Below are 16,348 nucleotides of genomic sequence, written 5' to 3'. Positions count from 1 at the left end.
AAGGAGAAAAGAGAATAATGGTAGAAGTAGAGTACAGAGACTCTATTCAGTTACAGAGGACTTTGTAGACCACTTTAATAAAGATCTTGGTTTTTACCCTAAAAGCAGTGGAAAATCATTAAAGGGTTTTAAGTGTGCAATTGGTGAGGTCAGATTTGCATTTTTTTAAAGATCCCTCTGATAGCAGTGGAGAGAGCAGAATGAAACGAGACAAGAGTGAAGTGGAGAAAACAATTTGGTGGCTTTGCAATAGTCCAGGCAAGGGATGCTTGTAACTTGAATTATAGTGACTGAAGAGGAAGTAAAGGGAGAGCTACAGATTCAAGATGTATTTGGTAGGTAAACTTTTTTGGAGTTGATAGATTACCAGTGATTTGAGAGAATGTTATCATGGATGACTTCTAGGTGTCTGCTTTTCACAACTGGAAAGCCATGATACATTTGCTAAGGTACAAAACACTAGAAAGAGAACCAGGGATGGGGATGGGGATGGGTCATGAGTTCAGTTTTGGACCTCTTAAATATAAGCAATTCTTGAAGAATTTGGGAGAGAGAAAAGAAGCAGCAGCTAGAGGAAAATCTAGGATAGAAGGTTTTAAAATCTGTGAGAGAATAGGGCATGTTTAAATACTGTGAGAAGGATCCAATAGAGAGGGAAGTTTTTAAATTATTGAAAGAGGGGAGAGGGTAATTAAAGGAGCAGAAGTCCTTAAAAAGGTTAGAAAGAGCATACCTAAGTGTAATTACTGGTGTTAGGTAAGAGATGCAGTACTGCTAGTATTTTAACAAGAGTAAGAAAGAAGAGGGCTCTGTGACTGTAAGTGTTTAGTAACTGGGCATTGTTTTTCCTGAGGTATGGGGCTGTCCTTTGCCGAAAAGAATTGAGGAGAATGGAGATTTGAAACAGTTATAGTGGCTAGTGAATTGAGAAACATAGAATTTCTTGGCCTCATGGAGGGAAAATTTGGAGCTAAACAGTAAGAAAATGAACTCTACTCAGTAGAAGAGTTCGCGATGACCCTGTGAACTTGTAAGGAATGGCATCAATTTGCCAAGATCTAATGCTACTCTAAACATTAAAGCAGGGACACTATTTGCAGTGCCACAAATAGAGCTGTTATACATTCTTACTGTCATATATAATTTTACTTAACTTTTAGTGTTACTTACGTTGGGTGAGCCTAGTTTGTTTCTAACTGAGGTTCTTTTTCCCTTTTTTAGGCAGGCAGAAGTCCTGAAGGCTGACATGACAGGTATTCGCTGGCTCTTTTGTTCTTCACAACTTATTTTATACCATTAAATTAAGGGAAGTGTATCATCTTATTATACTACTTGTAGTACTGTCGTGGTTGCCAGAGGGGATGATAACTTACTATTTATTTTAAATATTTATTGTTTTTATACTTCGAATTCTTACTTAGATGGCTTGTCAAAATTTTTATGTTATTTGTGCTACACTGAGTTGAATATTACTTAATTTAATGCATATACTCATTTAATTTTTACAAACTATTTATCAGCTACTTAAGAGATACAGAAAAAATAATTCATATACCATATAAACACAAATATCTCATAGTATTAGATTTATATCTTTGTGTTTATAATTCCCCAAACTTGAATAGTAGGTAAACCTTGAGAAAAAAATGTTTGCAGGAAAACTCTTGCGAATTGAAAGTCCTTGAAATTGAATGAGCTGCCTTGCCACTTTTCTTTCTTTTCTCACCTTTTTTGTTTTGAATAACAGCCAAGGTGTTTTTGAAAGAATAACTGGAATTAGTCACTAAAAGGAGCAGATGAATTTAACTCCAAAATAAGGAAATATATGGCAATAACTATGTAGTGATCAACATGTTCTCTATAACAGCATAACAGCAATATGCTTTCTATAACCGTCCTAAAATGTAAAAAAACAATAAGTGCTAATGGATCTCATGCTAATTTTTGAAGATTTTAGTTCTGCAGTGAAACCTGCAAAGAGTTAAACTTGTAAGCAGCATACCTGCCAAAATTTACAACCAAGAGGAAATGGGCTATTTAGATCTCTTTTTCTCAACCTCTAGAATTGCAGGCTAAAGTTCTAAGAATTTTAGGTAATCTCATTGTCATCTTGCTCAAGAAAAATAATGGAAAAACCAAAAACACTTTTTATAGGTTTATAGTTCTTCCCATTATTAACATAACTGTCATCATCTTCCATACTATGGATTCTGATGTCAGCTCTGAGCTACTGTATTATGCTCTTGTATTGGCATTGTAAGCATAATCTATATTGCGTGACAGAAATTGTGCATGGAACAATGTTAAGCCATCTGTATACCTTTTACATTTTCTTAACTCTTGAACACCCGCAGTAAGTAGGCTTAGGGTTTGACTTTTGTAGGCGACATTTGACCTGCCCAGAAGGTGACCTGTCCTTAAGATACTAAGTCTGCTCATTTAAATGACAGTCTCACTGATAGGTCAGAGTTAATGATCCCTTACATTCCTTTTCCTGCAATCAGTGAATTGAAGCAGGGTTGAATAAATCTATAAATCTATTTATTTAGTCATTAAAAGCTTAATAAGGAAGGGACCGAGAACCTGATACCAAAAAATAGGCCCTATTTTTTAGTAGCCAGCAAACTCTTGTAAGGATTAACTCTGATGTCTGGGAGTTTCTGTATGCAGAACAGGATTATGCTGGCTCTAGATACTAATAGCAGACCTAAAGGAGAGTGAAGATTATGCCATTGTGCAGCGGCAAAATACTAAATGCAACCAGACAGGCTAACTAGCAGCTGGAAATATATAATTGCAAAGTCCATTATTAAGTTCTTCTCTTGAGGCAGCTCACTGTCAATTATTGCACTCATAAGCCTAGTAATCAGAAAGGCTAATGTGCCTTGTAGGACTCTGGCAGACAATATGGCCCCAATTTGGTATTACATATAGTTATAGCCTGACTTTCTGATTTCATCTTGCACCCAGTCTCTCATTTGGCCTCTTGAGCAGTTTAATCACTGTCTGCTACTGGTCCTCATTTACATTAAATAGCAAGTACGTATTGCTCACAAAAGTGTCTTGGCAAGCAGTCTACCGATGGTTAAAATAACACTCACTGTCAAGACTTTATTGGCTTGACATACATAGGAGAGTAGGAGTAATAGCAGAATGCCCAAACAGCTGCTGGATTGTGAGCTGACAGGAGGATTCTGTAAGGACAATTGTGAAAATGATTCAAAAGAAAAAGAGAAAAGCTTCTTTGGACAAAGAGATATAGTTATGAGAGTAAACAGACCAACTTGGCAGTCCATCATTTCAAATGGGGTGACTTATTATGAGGCATATGGCTTCCTATGGTATGAATACATAGAAATCCAAACCAAGATCAAAGGGTGAGCCATTCTCTTTTTTTAAGCCTTTTTCATTTCATGGCATTATTTCAAAACTAAAAGACAAATACAGAAACATTTTGAAACAGATGTAGTCATTAGCCAAAAGGTGAAAGTCATCTGAAATGTAGTAGTATAAAACTTCTGCAGCTATCTATGATATCTGTTTAAAGCATGTTTTTGCTTTGGGGAATGGAGAGTGAAGGAATCGTTGGTGTGGCATAATGGTCTTAACTGTCTGTTTATCATCTACTGTTCTGTTTTTGTTTTGTTACTCAGATTCTAAGCTGGGTCCAGCCGAGGTCTGGACATCCAGGCAGGCTCTGCAGGACCTGTACCAGAAGATGCTGGTTACTGATTTGGAATATGCTTTAGACAAGAAAGTAGAACAGGATCTGTAAGTACTATCATTTGGGATGTCCCTGTAAGATCAGGAATCTCACCAAGACTTTAGAATAGAAGAGAACAATTTGGTTGTTTCTTTTTAACCTATTTCAGAGTAAACTTTTTCAATGAAAAAAAAAAAGGAAAGAAATTCTAATACTTGTGATCTTTTTGAACAAAATATTTGACCATTGATATTACTTTAGATACAGTCTTAGGTAGCAAGAGGAGAAATGTTTAGAGTTGAGTTTTATTAAGGTCTTCAGGGCGTACCATAAAAACAAATTTGTATGTGTTTCAAGTACTAAGAGACAGTGTTTGGAATCTCTGTATTGTATTCAGTCCTATATTTGAGCCATGATTTAAAAAAAGAAATACGAAGTAGGCTTTCTTTGATAAATATGATTCTATAAGTTTCTCCCAAAGGAAAATGTGTTTCCATTGTAAGGAAAGTTCTTCCTTTTAATCCAATAAATAGGTGTTTCCTTTTTTTCCCCCCTAATAAGACTAAAGAAAGATTTTGTATATTTAGGCTATTCCACTCATTCTTTCTATTAGGGATGAAATAGTAGATGACCAGATTCCCAACTGAGTAAATAAATGTCTTTCATGGAAGGCCTTGCCTTATAAATTGGAACAAGGACATTAGCCTGGTGGAAAATTAAAAATCAAGAATATTCTTTTCAATAATGCCTGTTACCCTAAGTAGTGGTGAAGATTAGTTTTTCCTATATAGCACATCTAACCTTTATATTGTTAGGAGATCTAGTAATAGAGCTTAATCACAAGCACTCAAACCCATATTTTTGATATTAGAGTCATGGATAAGATGGCATCAAAAATGCTGAGGGAGTGATTGATTGCCCTCATAAATCATTAAAAACCCCAGTGCTGGGGCTTCCCTGGTGGCACAGCGGTTGAGAGTCCGCCTGCCGATGCAGGGGACACGGGTTCGTGCCCCGGTCCGGGAGGATCCCACATGCCGCGGAGCGGCTGGGCCCGTGAGCCATGGCCGCTGAGCCTGCGCGTCCGGAGCCTGTGCCCCGCAATGGGAAAGGCCACAACAGTGAGAGGCCCGTGTACCGCAAAAAAAAAAAAAAAAAAAAACCCAGTGCTTCAAAAGAGCCTCAAAAGCTGCTGTTGATAAAGAATTAGGTACTTTCCAGGTAGGTTGTAAACCCTCTGTCTATCTGTGTTTGCTTCCTTCAGCCAGTAATATCTTCCCTCCATCCTAGTTCCCTTTTTTTGTTTTGTTTCTTTGTGATTTCCCCTGTGATTTCCAAATTAGGGAGTGACTGTATTTCACCACAACTGAATTTAAAATGATTCTCTATACAATTCGAAAGGCATTTTATAACAGGATTTTGGTGTGCCATATTTCAGCATTGTGTTGTTTCTTAGTTTGAACAGCCAAAATTGAAATGTCAAAATGAGTTTATATTTCAAGCTCTAACGAAAATATTAACCCCAAGAGAAATAAACAAACTATTAAATAGAACTAGAACTGAGTGCTGTGGGAAATAAGTTTCAGAGAAATAAGAGATATGGCTTAATATTTACAAAAAAATCTCCCCCACCCCCACCCCCAGACATGCCACTTGTTACAGAACACTCACATATTTTTTGACACAATGGTGCAATGTATGGAAATTTGTTAATAGCTTGCTTTTACTTTGGTCTTGCCACTGTAGTTCTAATTTTGTATGAGGATTCCTAAATAGGTTCTAAGTCTAGTAGCCCTAAAAGATTAATAACTGAAGCCACAGTCTGATTATTCGAACATTTGGTAAGTGTTTACTAAGGTCAGTTGCATTCTACTGCTTGTCTAGTCTTGTTCAAAGGGGAGCATAAAGTTATTTAAGTGAATAACTTTAATGCAGGTTTACTGTCTAGTGTGTTATAATTATAACAAACAGTTCTTTCTTGTTCTCAGGGGGACCAGTGTCTGCCCAGTGAGTCACTGCTATACCAAATAGAATTACATTTTGTTTTCAGCTGGAATCATGCCTTTAAGAATCAGATCACAACACTACAAGGCCAGGCAAAGAATCGAGCAAACCCGAATCGGAGTGAAGTTCAGGCAAACCTTTCTCTGTTCCTAGAGGCAGCTAGTGGCTTCTATACTCAGGTGAGTTCTGCACTGTATACCAATTTTCCTAAAATTAGTAGTGAATATTCTCTTTGTACACATCTTGTTCATATAAGCACTTGGGGTACCCACTGTATGGTCCATCCAGGAGTTGATCACCTATAATCTCAGATGAATCAAAATGTCTGAAATTACTTACCATAAGACCTTTAAAACAGTAAAGACTCTGCTCTTAAAAAGGTGATGGTTCAGCTTAAAGATTAGAGGTATTATTGTGTGAATTAAAAAAAGGGTAATGAGAGCAATGCCTTAGTGAAACAGCAGAAGTAGTGAGTTACAGGTGGTAGTAGAGCAAATGTAAATGTATGGGTGTAGTCATTGTGAAAGTAACAGCTATGTTTTGCCAGGTAAGAAATAGTCAAAATTCGTGATATCAAGTGAGTTTTCATAGTATTATATATACAGTAGAATTTATCTGGCGCTTCAGTGCTATTAAACTACCTAAGAAATAGAGCAGCCTTTCCTCAGTTTGAATAGTAAGTTATTATTTATTGTCTTCAGAGACTTTCCTTGTCCTTAATTACATCTTGATATGACTTCTGAATCAGGCGAGGTAAAAGAATAAATAAATCTTTTTGGACAGTGAATTTTATTTAAGCAGAATTCTTTAGAAAACATCATGTCATCCATTTGTAATAGCATTCATAATTTAATTAATAACATGTGTATAAATTCTCATCTTATAATGACAAGACAAGGTTTTGCAGATCTTGCTCCGAAAGAAATTCAAGAACCTACTCTCTGTGCTGCTACTTGACCATTGCTACCTGTATTTTGGCTCCATTTTGGTTTTACTACTTTTTAGAACGAAGAGAAAGAAAAGACTGTTAAAAGATATCAAATAGCCATCACCTTACAGAGATTATTTGTTTTACTTAGACTAAAACATTCATCACAGTTCATCATTGAAAGAACTCAAGTATGGTTCTTGTTCTCAAAATTCATTTTTAAATTGATGCCAACTTTTAGCAAAAGTTGATATTTCTGGAGAGGGGAATTGTGGTTTGCCGCTAACTAATCCTTATTAGCAGATGTTAAAGATTAATTCATTCTACAAGTAGCTATTAAAAGTCTACTCTTTGTAAGGCACAATACTAGACACTGAGAATTGGAGAGAAAAGAGACCATCTTTAACTTTCAAGGGAATATCCAGTCTAAATGAGGAGATGTATACATTAATAGATATAGTGTTTCTTTTGGCTTTCTGATTATAAAAACATGCATACTAATTTCAAAAGATTTGAAAATTATAAAAAGTCAAAAAATTTTCATTACCCTCTCATTCAGGATAAATTACCACTTTTAATATGTATGTTTCTAGTGTTTTTATACTTTCGTACATGGTTGTACCTATTCATTCTTTTATCAGCTTTATAAACATAATGTAAGTTTTTCCTTGTATTATTAAACAGTTTGATAAGCATCTTTATTTATAAAGCATTTTCTCTAATACTGGATTACTTCCTGAGGATAGGTTCTTCATTGGATGGTGAATTAAATCATTGGATGAGTGGAGCTTTAATACTATATTGATACACATAATTGTTTTCCCAAAAGGTTATCATTTATATTTTTGTATTTCCATCAGCAGTGTATACAAGTGTCTGTCTTGACATCCACTCACCAGTGTTAAATATTTCAATAAAGGCAAATGAATGATTAATTGAATAATTTATACTTGATAGATGGAAAATAATTTTTCATTTAAAATTTAATGTAATCTAATTACTAGTGATGTTGAACTTTTATATTTTATTACATATTTGTATTTTATATAAATCATTTATTCATTTACTTTTCCCTTTCATTGTTCAGACCCTAGTTTTTTCCATGGTGATTTGTCTGAGCTTTTTCTATATAAGGGGATATTAATTTTTCTTCCTTTTTTTTTGACAAACATCTTTTTCTCCAATTTCTTCTGTTGTTCTTTCATTTTATTTAAAGTTTTTTGAAATACAGAAGTTATCAGATAGTTTTTGTTTTTACAGTACTGTTTTTTCTTTGTCCATTTGTCCATAGATTAGTGGATATTTAACAATAATACTTATATTTAAAAGAACAAATAGATATTATAATTCAAATATTAAAATTTGAAAACAATACCAATATCCTGCAATAGAGTAATGGTTAAATAAATTATAGCCTATCTGAAAAATGGAATTATGAAACTATTATAAATGGTATTTATGCAGATTTTTTTTTGAGGTTTAGTTGATGTACAATATTGTTTCAGGTGTACAACATATTAAGGTTATACTCTATTTATAGTTATTATAAATATTGGCTGTATTCCCTGTGCTGTATAATATATCCTTGTAGCTTATTTATTTTATACATAGTAGTTTGTACCTCTTCATCCCCTACCCCTATCTTGCCCCTCTCCCTTTCCTCTCCTAGCTGGTAACCACTAGTTTGTTCTCTATATCTGTGAGTCTGTTTCTTTTTTTTTATATTCACTGCTTTGTTGTTTTTTTAGATTCCACATAGAAGTGATAACATGCAGCATTTGTCTTTCTCTGCCTGACTTATTTCATTTAACATAATATCCTCCAAGTCCATCCACGTTGCAAGTGGCAAAATTTTGTTCTTTTTTATAGCTGAGTAGTGTTTCATTGTGTATGTATGTATGTGGGGACACACACACAGCGCCACACACCACGTCTTCTTTATCCATTCATCTGTTGATGGACAGTCAGGTTTCTTCCGTATCTTGGCAGTTGTATATAATGCTACTGTGAACATTGGGGTGCATGTATCTTTTTGAACTAGTGTTTCCATTTTTTTTGGATTTATGCCCAGGAGTGGAATTGCCGGGTCCTATGGTAGATCTGTTTTTATTTTTTTGAGACACCTCCGTACTGTTTTCCACAGTGGCTGCACCAATTTACATTTCTACCAACAGTGTATGGGGGCTCACTTTTCTCCACATCCTCACCAGCATTTGTTATTTGTGGTCTTTTTGATGATAGCCATTCTGACAGGTGTGAGGTGATACCTCATTGTAGTTTTAATTTGCATTTCTCTGATGATTAGCAATGTTGAGCCTCTTTTTGTGTGCCTGTTGGCCTGTTGTATGTCTTCTTTGGAAAAATGTCTATTCAGGTCTTCTGCCCATTTTTTAATCTGGTTGTTTTTTGATATTAAGTTGTATGAGCTGTTTACATATTATTTTGGATATTAACCCCTTATCAGTCATATCACTTGCAAATATTTTCTCCCATTCAGTAGGTTGTCTTTTCGTTTTGTTGACTGTTTCCTTTGCTCTGTGAAAGGTTTTAAGTTTAATTAGGTCCTATTTATGAAGATTTTTTTTTTTTAAGATGAGGAAATTTTGTTATTATTAAGTGAAAATCATGATGTAGAATTATGTGTACATTTGACTCTACATGTTAATTGAATAGCCTTAGCTCAGTGGGGTGTTGACAGAAATGGTATCCCAGCCCCCACCCCCACTTCACTACTTTCAACTATGCTTTATTGAATTCTGGATTCCTGTCATAACATCTTGGACAGATTTCGTACCATTCTGATTGCTCTTAGGATTTTAAACTTAGTCCAGTTTTAAAACTCCAGTCTCATCTCCAGCTTAAATCGCTTCCTTCCCTCATGTAGTAGAAATTTAAACTGTGAACACAACTGAAGTAGGGAGGGAGGGGTAGTAGGGACTTGCTGCAGCTGGCCCTGGTGGAGGTAGAGGGAAAGCATCCACTTTCTGCAATACATTTTTATATTAGCCATTACACAGACTTGTTTGTTATCTTGAAAAATGATTCTTAACCTTTTTTTTTATGATGTGATATACATGTAACACATTTCCAAGGGTTTGATTGGACATTGATAAATCCAGACAAATAAAGCAAGAATCATCATTTTTGTTGAGGGGGCATGTTATTTGCAAAAACACTTTATAAGCAAGTCAATAATAAAATCATTCAAATGTCTCAAAATATTGTTTTATAAAGAAAAATATACAAGTAATCTAATTTTGAAATTCATTTTTTAAAATTTTTATAATCAAGCATTGATCTTTCCCCACTGCATTCCATAGGCAACGGTTGAGTGATCACAACAGTTGTAGAATGAGCAGCAATAAACTTCTTTTCAGATCTCAACATTAATAGGACTCGTTGCTTGCATTTTTTGTTGTTGTTGTTATTTTGGCTTGATAATTGAAACAGTTAATGATGTTGTGAACAGTAATGTTCATACGTCTTTTTTGATGACATGCAGTGCAGATTAAGCTGCCAGATTGGGGAAGTACACCAAGTCCAAATCATTGTACAGCCTTATAGACTAAGATGAGTTTTGAATTTTAATCTTAAGTGTAGTTGCAAGCCATTGGAAAGTAGGCAAGGGAATACCATGATAAGATTTGCATTTTTAAAAGATTACCTTGGATACTGTGTGGAGAATGAATTAGCAGGTCAGGAATGGAAGGTAGTTAGCATGCTGCTGTAGTAATGGAAGGTTATTAAGGGATTTTTGAAGTATAGCCAGTAGAACTTCCTGATGGTTTGGATTGGATGTGTGGAATCAGGGTAAGGGAAGAGTCAAAGATGACTTGAGTTATCAGATTGAGCAGCTAGCTGACTGGTTATACCATTTACTGAGATAGGGAATACTGAGGAGAAGGCAGCTCTATCCATGTTACATTAGAGAGATGCCTGTTTGAGAGGAGGGGTCAAATAGGTAATTAGATAAGCTTGGAGCTCAGTGAAAAGGGCAGGGCCAGAGTAAAATTTATGATTACAATAAAGAACCTTGACTTAGACATTAGTGTTTGGCATTGAAACCCATGGGACTAGGTGGGGACAGGTTTGGCACAGGAGGAGCCACATTGCAATAGAAGAAGGTCAGAATGGTGCCTTGGAAGCCAGAGAGAAAAGCATTTCAACAAGAGGAAGGGGTGATCAACTCTGTTGAGTGCTACAGAGAAGTCGAGTAAGGTGATTTAAAAGTGATCAATTAGATTTGACAATATGGAAGTCATTGGTGAAATTAATGAATACCATATTTCCTCATTTCTAAAACTTTTTCATATTTTAACACCTCTGAGATAGGGATAAGTTTACAAATGGTGGTCAGTCACCATTTAATTGGCATTGGGTTTTTTCCCCTCAATGTTATGGAAATAATAGTTCATCTTATAAGTTATGGTATCTTGGATTTGATGAAATGTGACTGCAGTAGCGTTCTTGAGATAGAAATCTGAGTGGAGTGGATTGACAAGAGACTGATACATGGTTATCCTGTGAAGATGATTTTGACTTAGATATTTTGTTAACTATTTAAAGCATGGTTCGGGGGGGATGAATTGGGAGATTGGGATTGATATATATATATACACTACTATGTATAAAATAGATAACTAATGAACACCTACTATATAGCACAGGGAACTCTACTCAGTGATCTGTGGTGACTTAAATGGAAAGGAAATCTAAGAAAGAGTGGGTATATGTGTACATATAACTGATACACTTTGCTGTATAGCAGAAACTATCACAACATTGTAAAGCAGCTATACTCCAATAAAAACTACATAAATAAATAAATAAATAAAAGCATGATGCCTCGAGTCAGAACCAAACTCCCAATCGAAGTAAAGATGTAACATCATGCAGTATGGGTTTTTTTAAAAAACATCAAAGAACAGAACAGTAGAGTAGTCCTTGTTCTAAGAAAATGGGAGCCCAAAAGAAAGCATTATCATTAAGTTTCTATAGTAAGTTAAAAGATGGTATTCTGTATCTTCATAGTTAGTTCTCAGTTCTTAGTGTAGAGTGAAGAGCTAATAGTATAAAAGAGTTTTCACCGAATAATTGCCAAATATAGTTTTGTTCAACTTATTAAACATGTATTTCTCTTCTTTAGTTCCACTTCGTTTCTGCCTCTAAACTAGTGTTCTCTCACCTGGAATCCTGAACCAGCAGGAACTTTTCTGGTATCTCTACCTACAACTCCTGGGTTCTGGCAAAAATTTTATTATAAGACATTCACATGAAGTTTCAACCATGCTTGATTTACTTTTCATGAACTTTCTTTTTTCTTTTTGATAGATATTCAACCTTGCCTAATTTTCCAGTCTGTTAAGTACCTGTTGAACTCAGTTCTTTATGCTGTGTTATGTTTCTTCTTGCCATCTTCCACAATCATCAGTTTTTGGGTTTCTTCCATTTTTTGTTCCTTTCTTGTACTTCTTGCTTTTTTATATTTCCAGACTCTAGCCATTCTGGGCACTAATTTTGTTCACTCAGTTTTATGTCAGCAAATTTCTTGCCCATTAGAAATGTACAGGTATAAGTAAAGATGTAGATAATTGCTATGCTTCATGAGAAGGGAATACAGGATTTTATATTTGGTTATGGAGGTGGTTTTTATATTAGGAAAACGGTGGGACATTTTATATCCTTCTGAGTTGGGTGCTCAAGGTGTTTTATTTTGTATTGTGAATTCTGCACATATTAGAGTGGTTGATAGAATCAAGATAGTTCTAATTCTGTAACCTTAGTCAAATGACTCGATATTTTTGTTTTCGTATCCCCATCTGAAAAAGTGGAGCTTCATATCTGCGTACTGTATTGCTACCAGTTTATCACAAGGAGAAAGTGAGACAAATGTATCAAATAACCCAGGGAATGAAGTTTATTATAAATGAAGAATATTCTGTTGGCTTATGCTGTCATGTTTGGTATCTTTCCCTCCCTTCCTCCTCTCTCCTGCTGTTTCCTCCCTACTTTATATACCTGTCTTGCTCATTTAGCTATGAACTCTTTAAGGACACAAATTTTATTTTACTCATCTCTGTGTCTCTATTGCTTACCATGGTGTGTGATACAGTAAACAAATATGTGAATGATTATATTTGTAAGTAAATACTTGAATGAATGAGACTAGAATGTGAAGAGCTGTGTGGGGGGCAAGAATGAAACCCTTGAGGGGATTAAGGTGGGAGAAGAAAAGCCTTTGAATGAAGGACACTGAAAATAAATGATTGGCAAGATAAAAAGAACTAGAAAAGCTCCGTGATCAACCATAACATCAACTGTTTTAAATGTAGCAGAGAGATCCAGTAAGATTATGACTAGAAAATGTCCATTGTATTTGCTTATTTATAACCAGTTGTCATACAGACAACAGTTTCAGTAGAGTGGTTGTGGATGTTGGAATGAGGAGAGAAGAAGGGGTTGTGTGGAAGTCAGATCATAATGGACTAAGGAGTGAACAGAAATTGAGAAAGTAGATATGACACGTGGACTCTTTTGAAGGAATTTGGTTCAGAAGAAGAAGAGACATTAGAAGGCTGCTAAAGGAGAAATCTAGAGTCAAGGGAAAGTGCTTTCGTTCTGTGTGTTGTGGGTTTTTTTATAATAATACTTATTGTTTATTTTTCGTGGGCAGCACTTTATAGGCCACAGCAAAGAAGCTTGAGAAGTTGAAAGTAGATTTAAAAAATGAGAGGATGACAGGCTGGAGACAGACAAGAATGAAATAGCATGCTCAGGCAGAGAAATTATCTCTGACAGGGAAGAGGAACCCTCTTATACCATAAGACTAGAGAAGAAAGGAAGAAAGAGTGGGTGCTCTACATAATATCGGAAGTTCCTTCCAGATCTGTAGTACCATGAGATCTTTTGTGTATGCAAAGGCACAGGTTGACCTTGGGCTTAACAAAATAAGTCTCAAGAAACTCCTGAAGTCTGCCAAATATGTTGGTTTGTATTTAAGTCAAATTTGTAACCAACCACCAGTGTTTAATGGGTTTTGTTTGTTTCTAAGAGGAAAAGAAGATAGATAGATAGATAGATAGATAGATAGATAGATAGATAGATAGATAGATAATTTCATGGAGTTGCTTGCTGAATGAGTCTGAATACCCCCCTTAAGTGGTCCTTTTTTTAATGCTGCTTTTCCTTTTAGATGTGCATCTTGGATTGCTCTAATACTTGAGAACTCAAAAGATGTGATTTGTAATGAATGTTACTAGTTATCCTATGAAAGGTTATCCTATCTCAGGTGTCAGTAGTATGTGATATTAGTTACACATGCAAACTTTACTGTTAGAGCACTTCTGACTTACCAGTTCTGACTCAATACTAAATCTTGCTTATGTTCTCCTTTTAGTTATTACAAGAACTGTGTACAGTGTTTAATGTAGATTTACCATGCCGTGTGAAGTCTTCCCAATTGGGAATTATCAGCAATAAACAGACGCATACCAGCGCCATAGTGAAGCCACAGTCTAGCTCCTGTTCCTATATCTGCCAGCACTGCCTCGTCCACCTTGGAGACATTGGTGAGCCATTGGTGTGAAGGAATTGATAATGCATTCATGCTTTTCTTTGGAGTAGTCACAGAAAGAAATTATTTTCCTTTAAAAATACACACACAACTTAAATTGTCATAAGAGGAAACTATAAAATGTATTTTAAGGAACCTAGATTTTCGGAATGCTTTGGGATTGGCAAAGGATCTTGAAGGAAGTAACTTCCATATTCAGATTTAAATTTTATTCAGACTTTATGCAGATGTAGGCAAATAATATACCAGCAAAAATGTAACCAAAGCTAAATTTTTCCGAGTGGTACCATAATATTTTCTAAAGTCTGTACTCCTTTGGAATTGTGGGGTTTATAAAAATTAGTCATTCTGAAGCTTAGATTGCCTTTCTTTTCTTCCTACCAGTGCATTAAAAGCTCATTTTTAATTGTTTCCTCTTTACAGTTAGATTTGTATTTCCATTTATATATTTTATCTGGGAATGTTATATAACTTATTTATTCTTGTTCATTCCTTTAAGGTGACCTAAAAGGGTTGTAAAACAAATTAACTATAGGATTATGTTTTGGCTGTCCTCAGATAACAAGGAATGGAGAGCATTACTGCTTTAAGTTCAAAGATTTTAGATTTCTTGATGTCATAAATCACTGACTTCATGAGAGGTCACATGAAAGTAAGCACTAAAATTTCTATAGGGAGATTCAGTGAGTAGTATATTTAGATTGGTTTTGCTTTCAATGTATTCTTTGCACACACATAAATAATATTGCAATAGGTATGAGGTATTTTTCTTTTTCAAGAAGATTTATTTATTTATTTTTGGCTGCATTGGGTCTTCGTTGCTGCACGCAGGCTTTCTTTAGTTGTGGCGAGCGGGGGCTACTCTTTATTGTGGTGCACGGGCTTCTCATTGTGGTGGCTTCTCGTTGCAGAGCTCGGGCTCTAGGCGCGTGGGCTTCAGTAGTTGTGGCACACGGTCTCAGTAGTTGTGGCTCGCAGGCTCTAGAGCGCAGGCTCAGTAGTTGTGGTGCACAGGCTTAGTTGCTCCGCGGCATGTGGGATCTTCCTAGACCAGGGGTCGAACCCGTGTCCCCTGCATTGGCAGGTGGACTCTTAACCACTGCGCCACTAGGGAAGTCCAGTATGAAGCATTTTTCAAAATCACTTTATAAGATATTGAAGAAATACATAAATTTCAGATCATATTGTATAGTGTTTTTTGTTTTGTTTTGTTTTTAAGTGCCATATAACTCACCCCTTCTTGTGGGCCGGCTCCAGGTCACCAGCATAGTCCATAGTGGGAGCTGGTGATGCATGACACTAGAGGACCTGAAAAAGGGGGCTAGGTAAGCTTTAAAATTGGTTACATGCTGAATGTCCCAAATAGGGAAGGCCGGATAGACACTTCACACATAATCCTATAGTTAATTTGTTTTAAAATATTTTCTTTCTTTAATCATCTTAATTTAATTTTAATGTGTTTATTAATTTTAAATTGTTAAACTAAAGCTGTTTTGGAAATATTACCCTAATGCTTGTTTTATCTGTTTGTTTGTTTGTTTTTAAACTAAACTTTCTTTTTCCTCCTCTCAGCTCGATACAGAAACCAGACCAGCCAGGCAGAGTCCTACTATAGGCATGCGGCTCAGCTTGTCCCCTCTAATGGTGAGTGGGCCATGTCAACTTGTGGTTGATTATGACACTTTACTCTAGATATAGAAAAATGGTAAATAGTTCAAGGCTCATCTTTCAAGTGCTAAGAAACCAAAAAAAATGTTGAGTTTTGGTATTGATTATTATATTTTTCCTTTTAACTGTACATTCTCTGTAACTGGAAATAAATTTTTTAAACTAATATTATGATTGTCAGTAAAGCAATATAAATAGAATATCTCCTAATGTGATCTAAAATTCTTTCAACAACTCTGGCTTCCTTAATTACTTATAGAATAATTTTCTTTTTTTTTTTTTAAATATGTGCCTGATTTTTTTTTTTTTTTGTGGTACGCGGGCCTCTCACTGTTGTGGCCTCTCCCGTTGCGGGGCACAGGCTCCGGACGTGCAGGCTCAGCAGCCATGGCTCACGGGGCCCAGCTGCTCCGCAGCATGTGGGATCTTTCCAGACCAGGGCACAAACCCGCGTCCCCTGCATTGGCAGGCG

The 16,348-nt window shown here is 35.7% G+C and overlaps 1 protein-coding gene across 9 annotated transcripts in view; it reads left to right on the top strand.

The window, feature by feature from the left end:
* Positions 1-16,348, top strand: part of SMG7 (SMG7 nonsense mediated mRNA decay factor) — a 70,082-nt gene that overhangs the window by 30,208 nt on the left and 23,526 nt on the right. For all 9 annotated transcript variants that reach the window (XM_033853655.2, XM_033853626.2, XM_019952284.3 and 6 more), the window contains 5 exons: positions 1,222-1,253; positions 3,654-3,771; positions 5,754-5,886; positions 14,032-14,203; positions 15,781-15,852. In XM_033853655.2, coding sequence (XP_033709546.1) covers positions 1,222-1,253; positions 3,654-3,771; positions 5,754-5,886; positions 14,032-14,203; positions 15,781-15,852 — 527 coding nt within the window. The remainder of the gene's footprint in view (positions 1-1,221; positions 1,254-3,653; positions 3,772-5,753; positions 5,887-14,031; positions 14,204-15,780; positions 15,853-16,348) is intronic.

The sequence above is a fragment of the Tursiops truncatus genome, chromosome 1, assembly GCF_011762595.2.
Source record: "Tursiops truncatus isolate mTurTru1 chromosome 1, mTurTru1.mat.Y, whole genome shotgun sequence".
Taxonomy (NCBI): domain Eukaryota; kingdom Metazoa; phylum Chordata; class Mammalia; order Artiodactyla; family Delphinidae; genus Tursiops; species Tursiops truncatus.
This window is presented reverse-complemented; position numbering and strand designations above follow the sequence as displayed.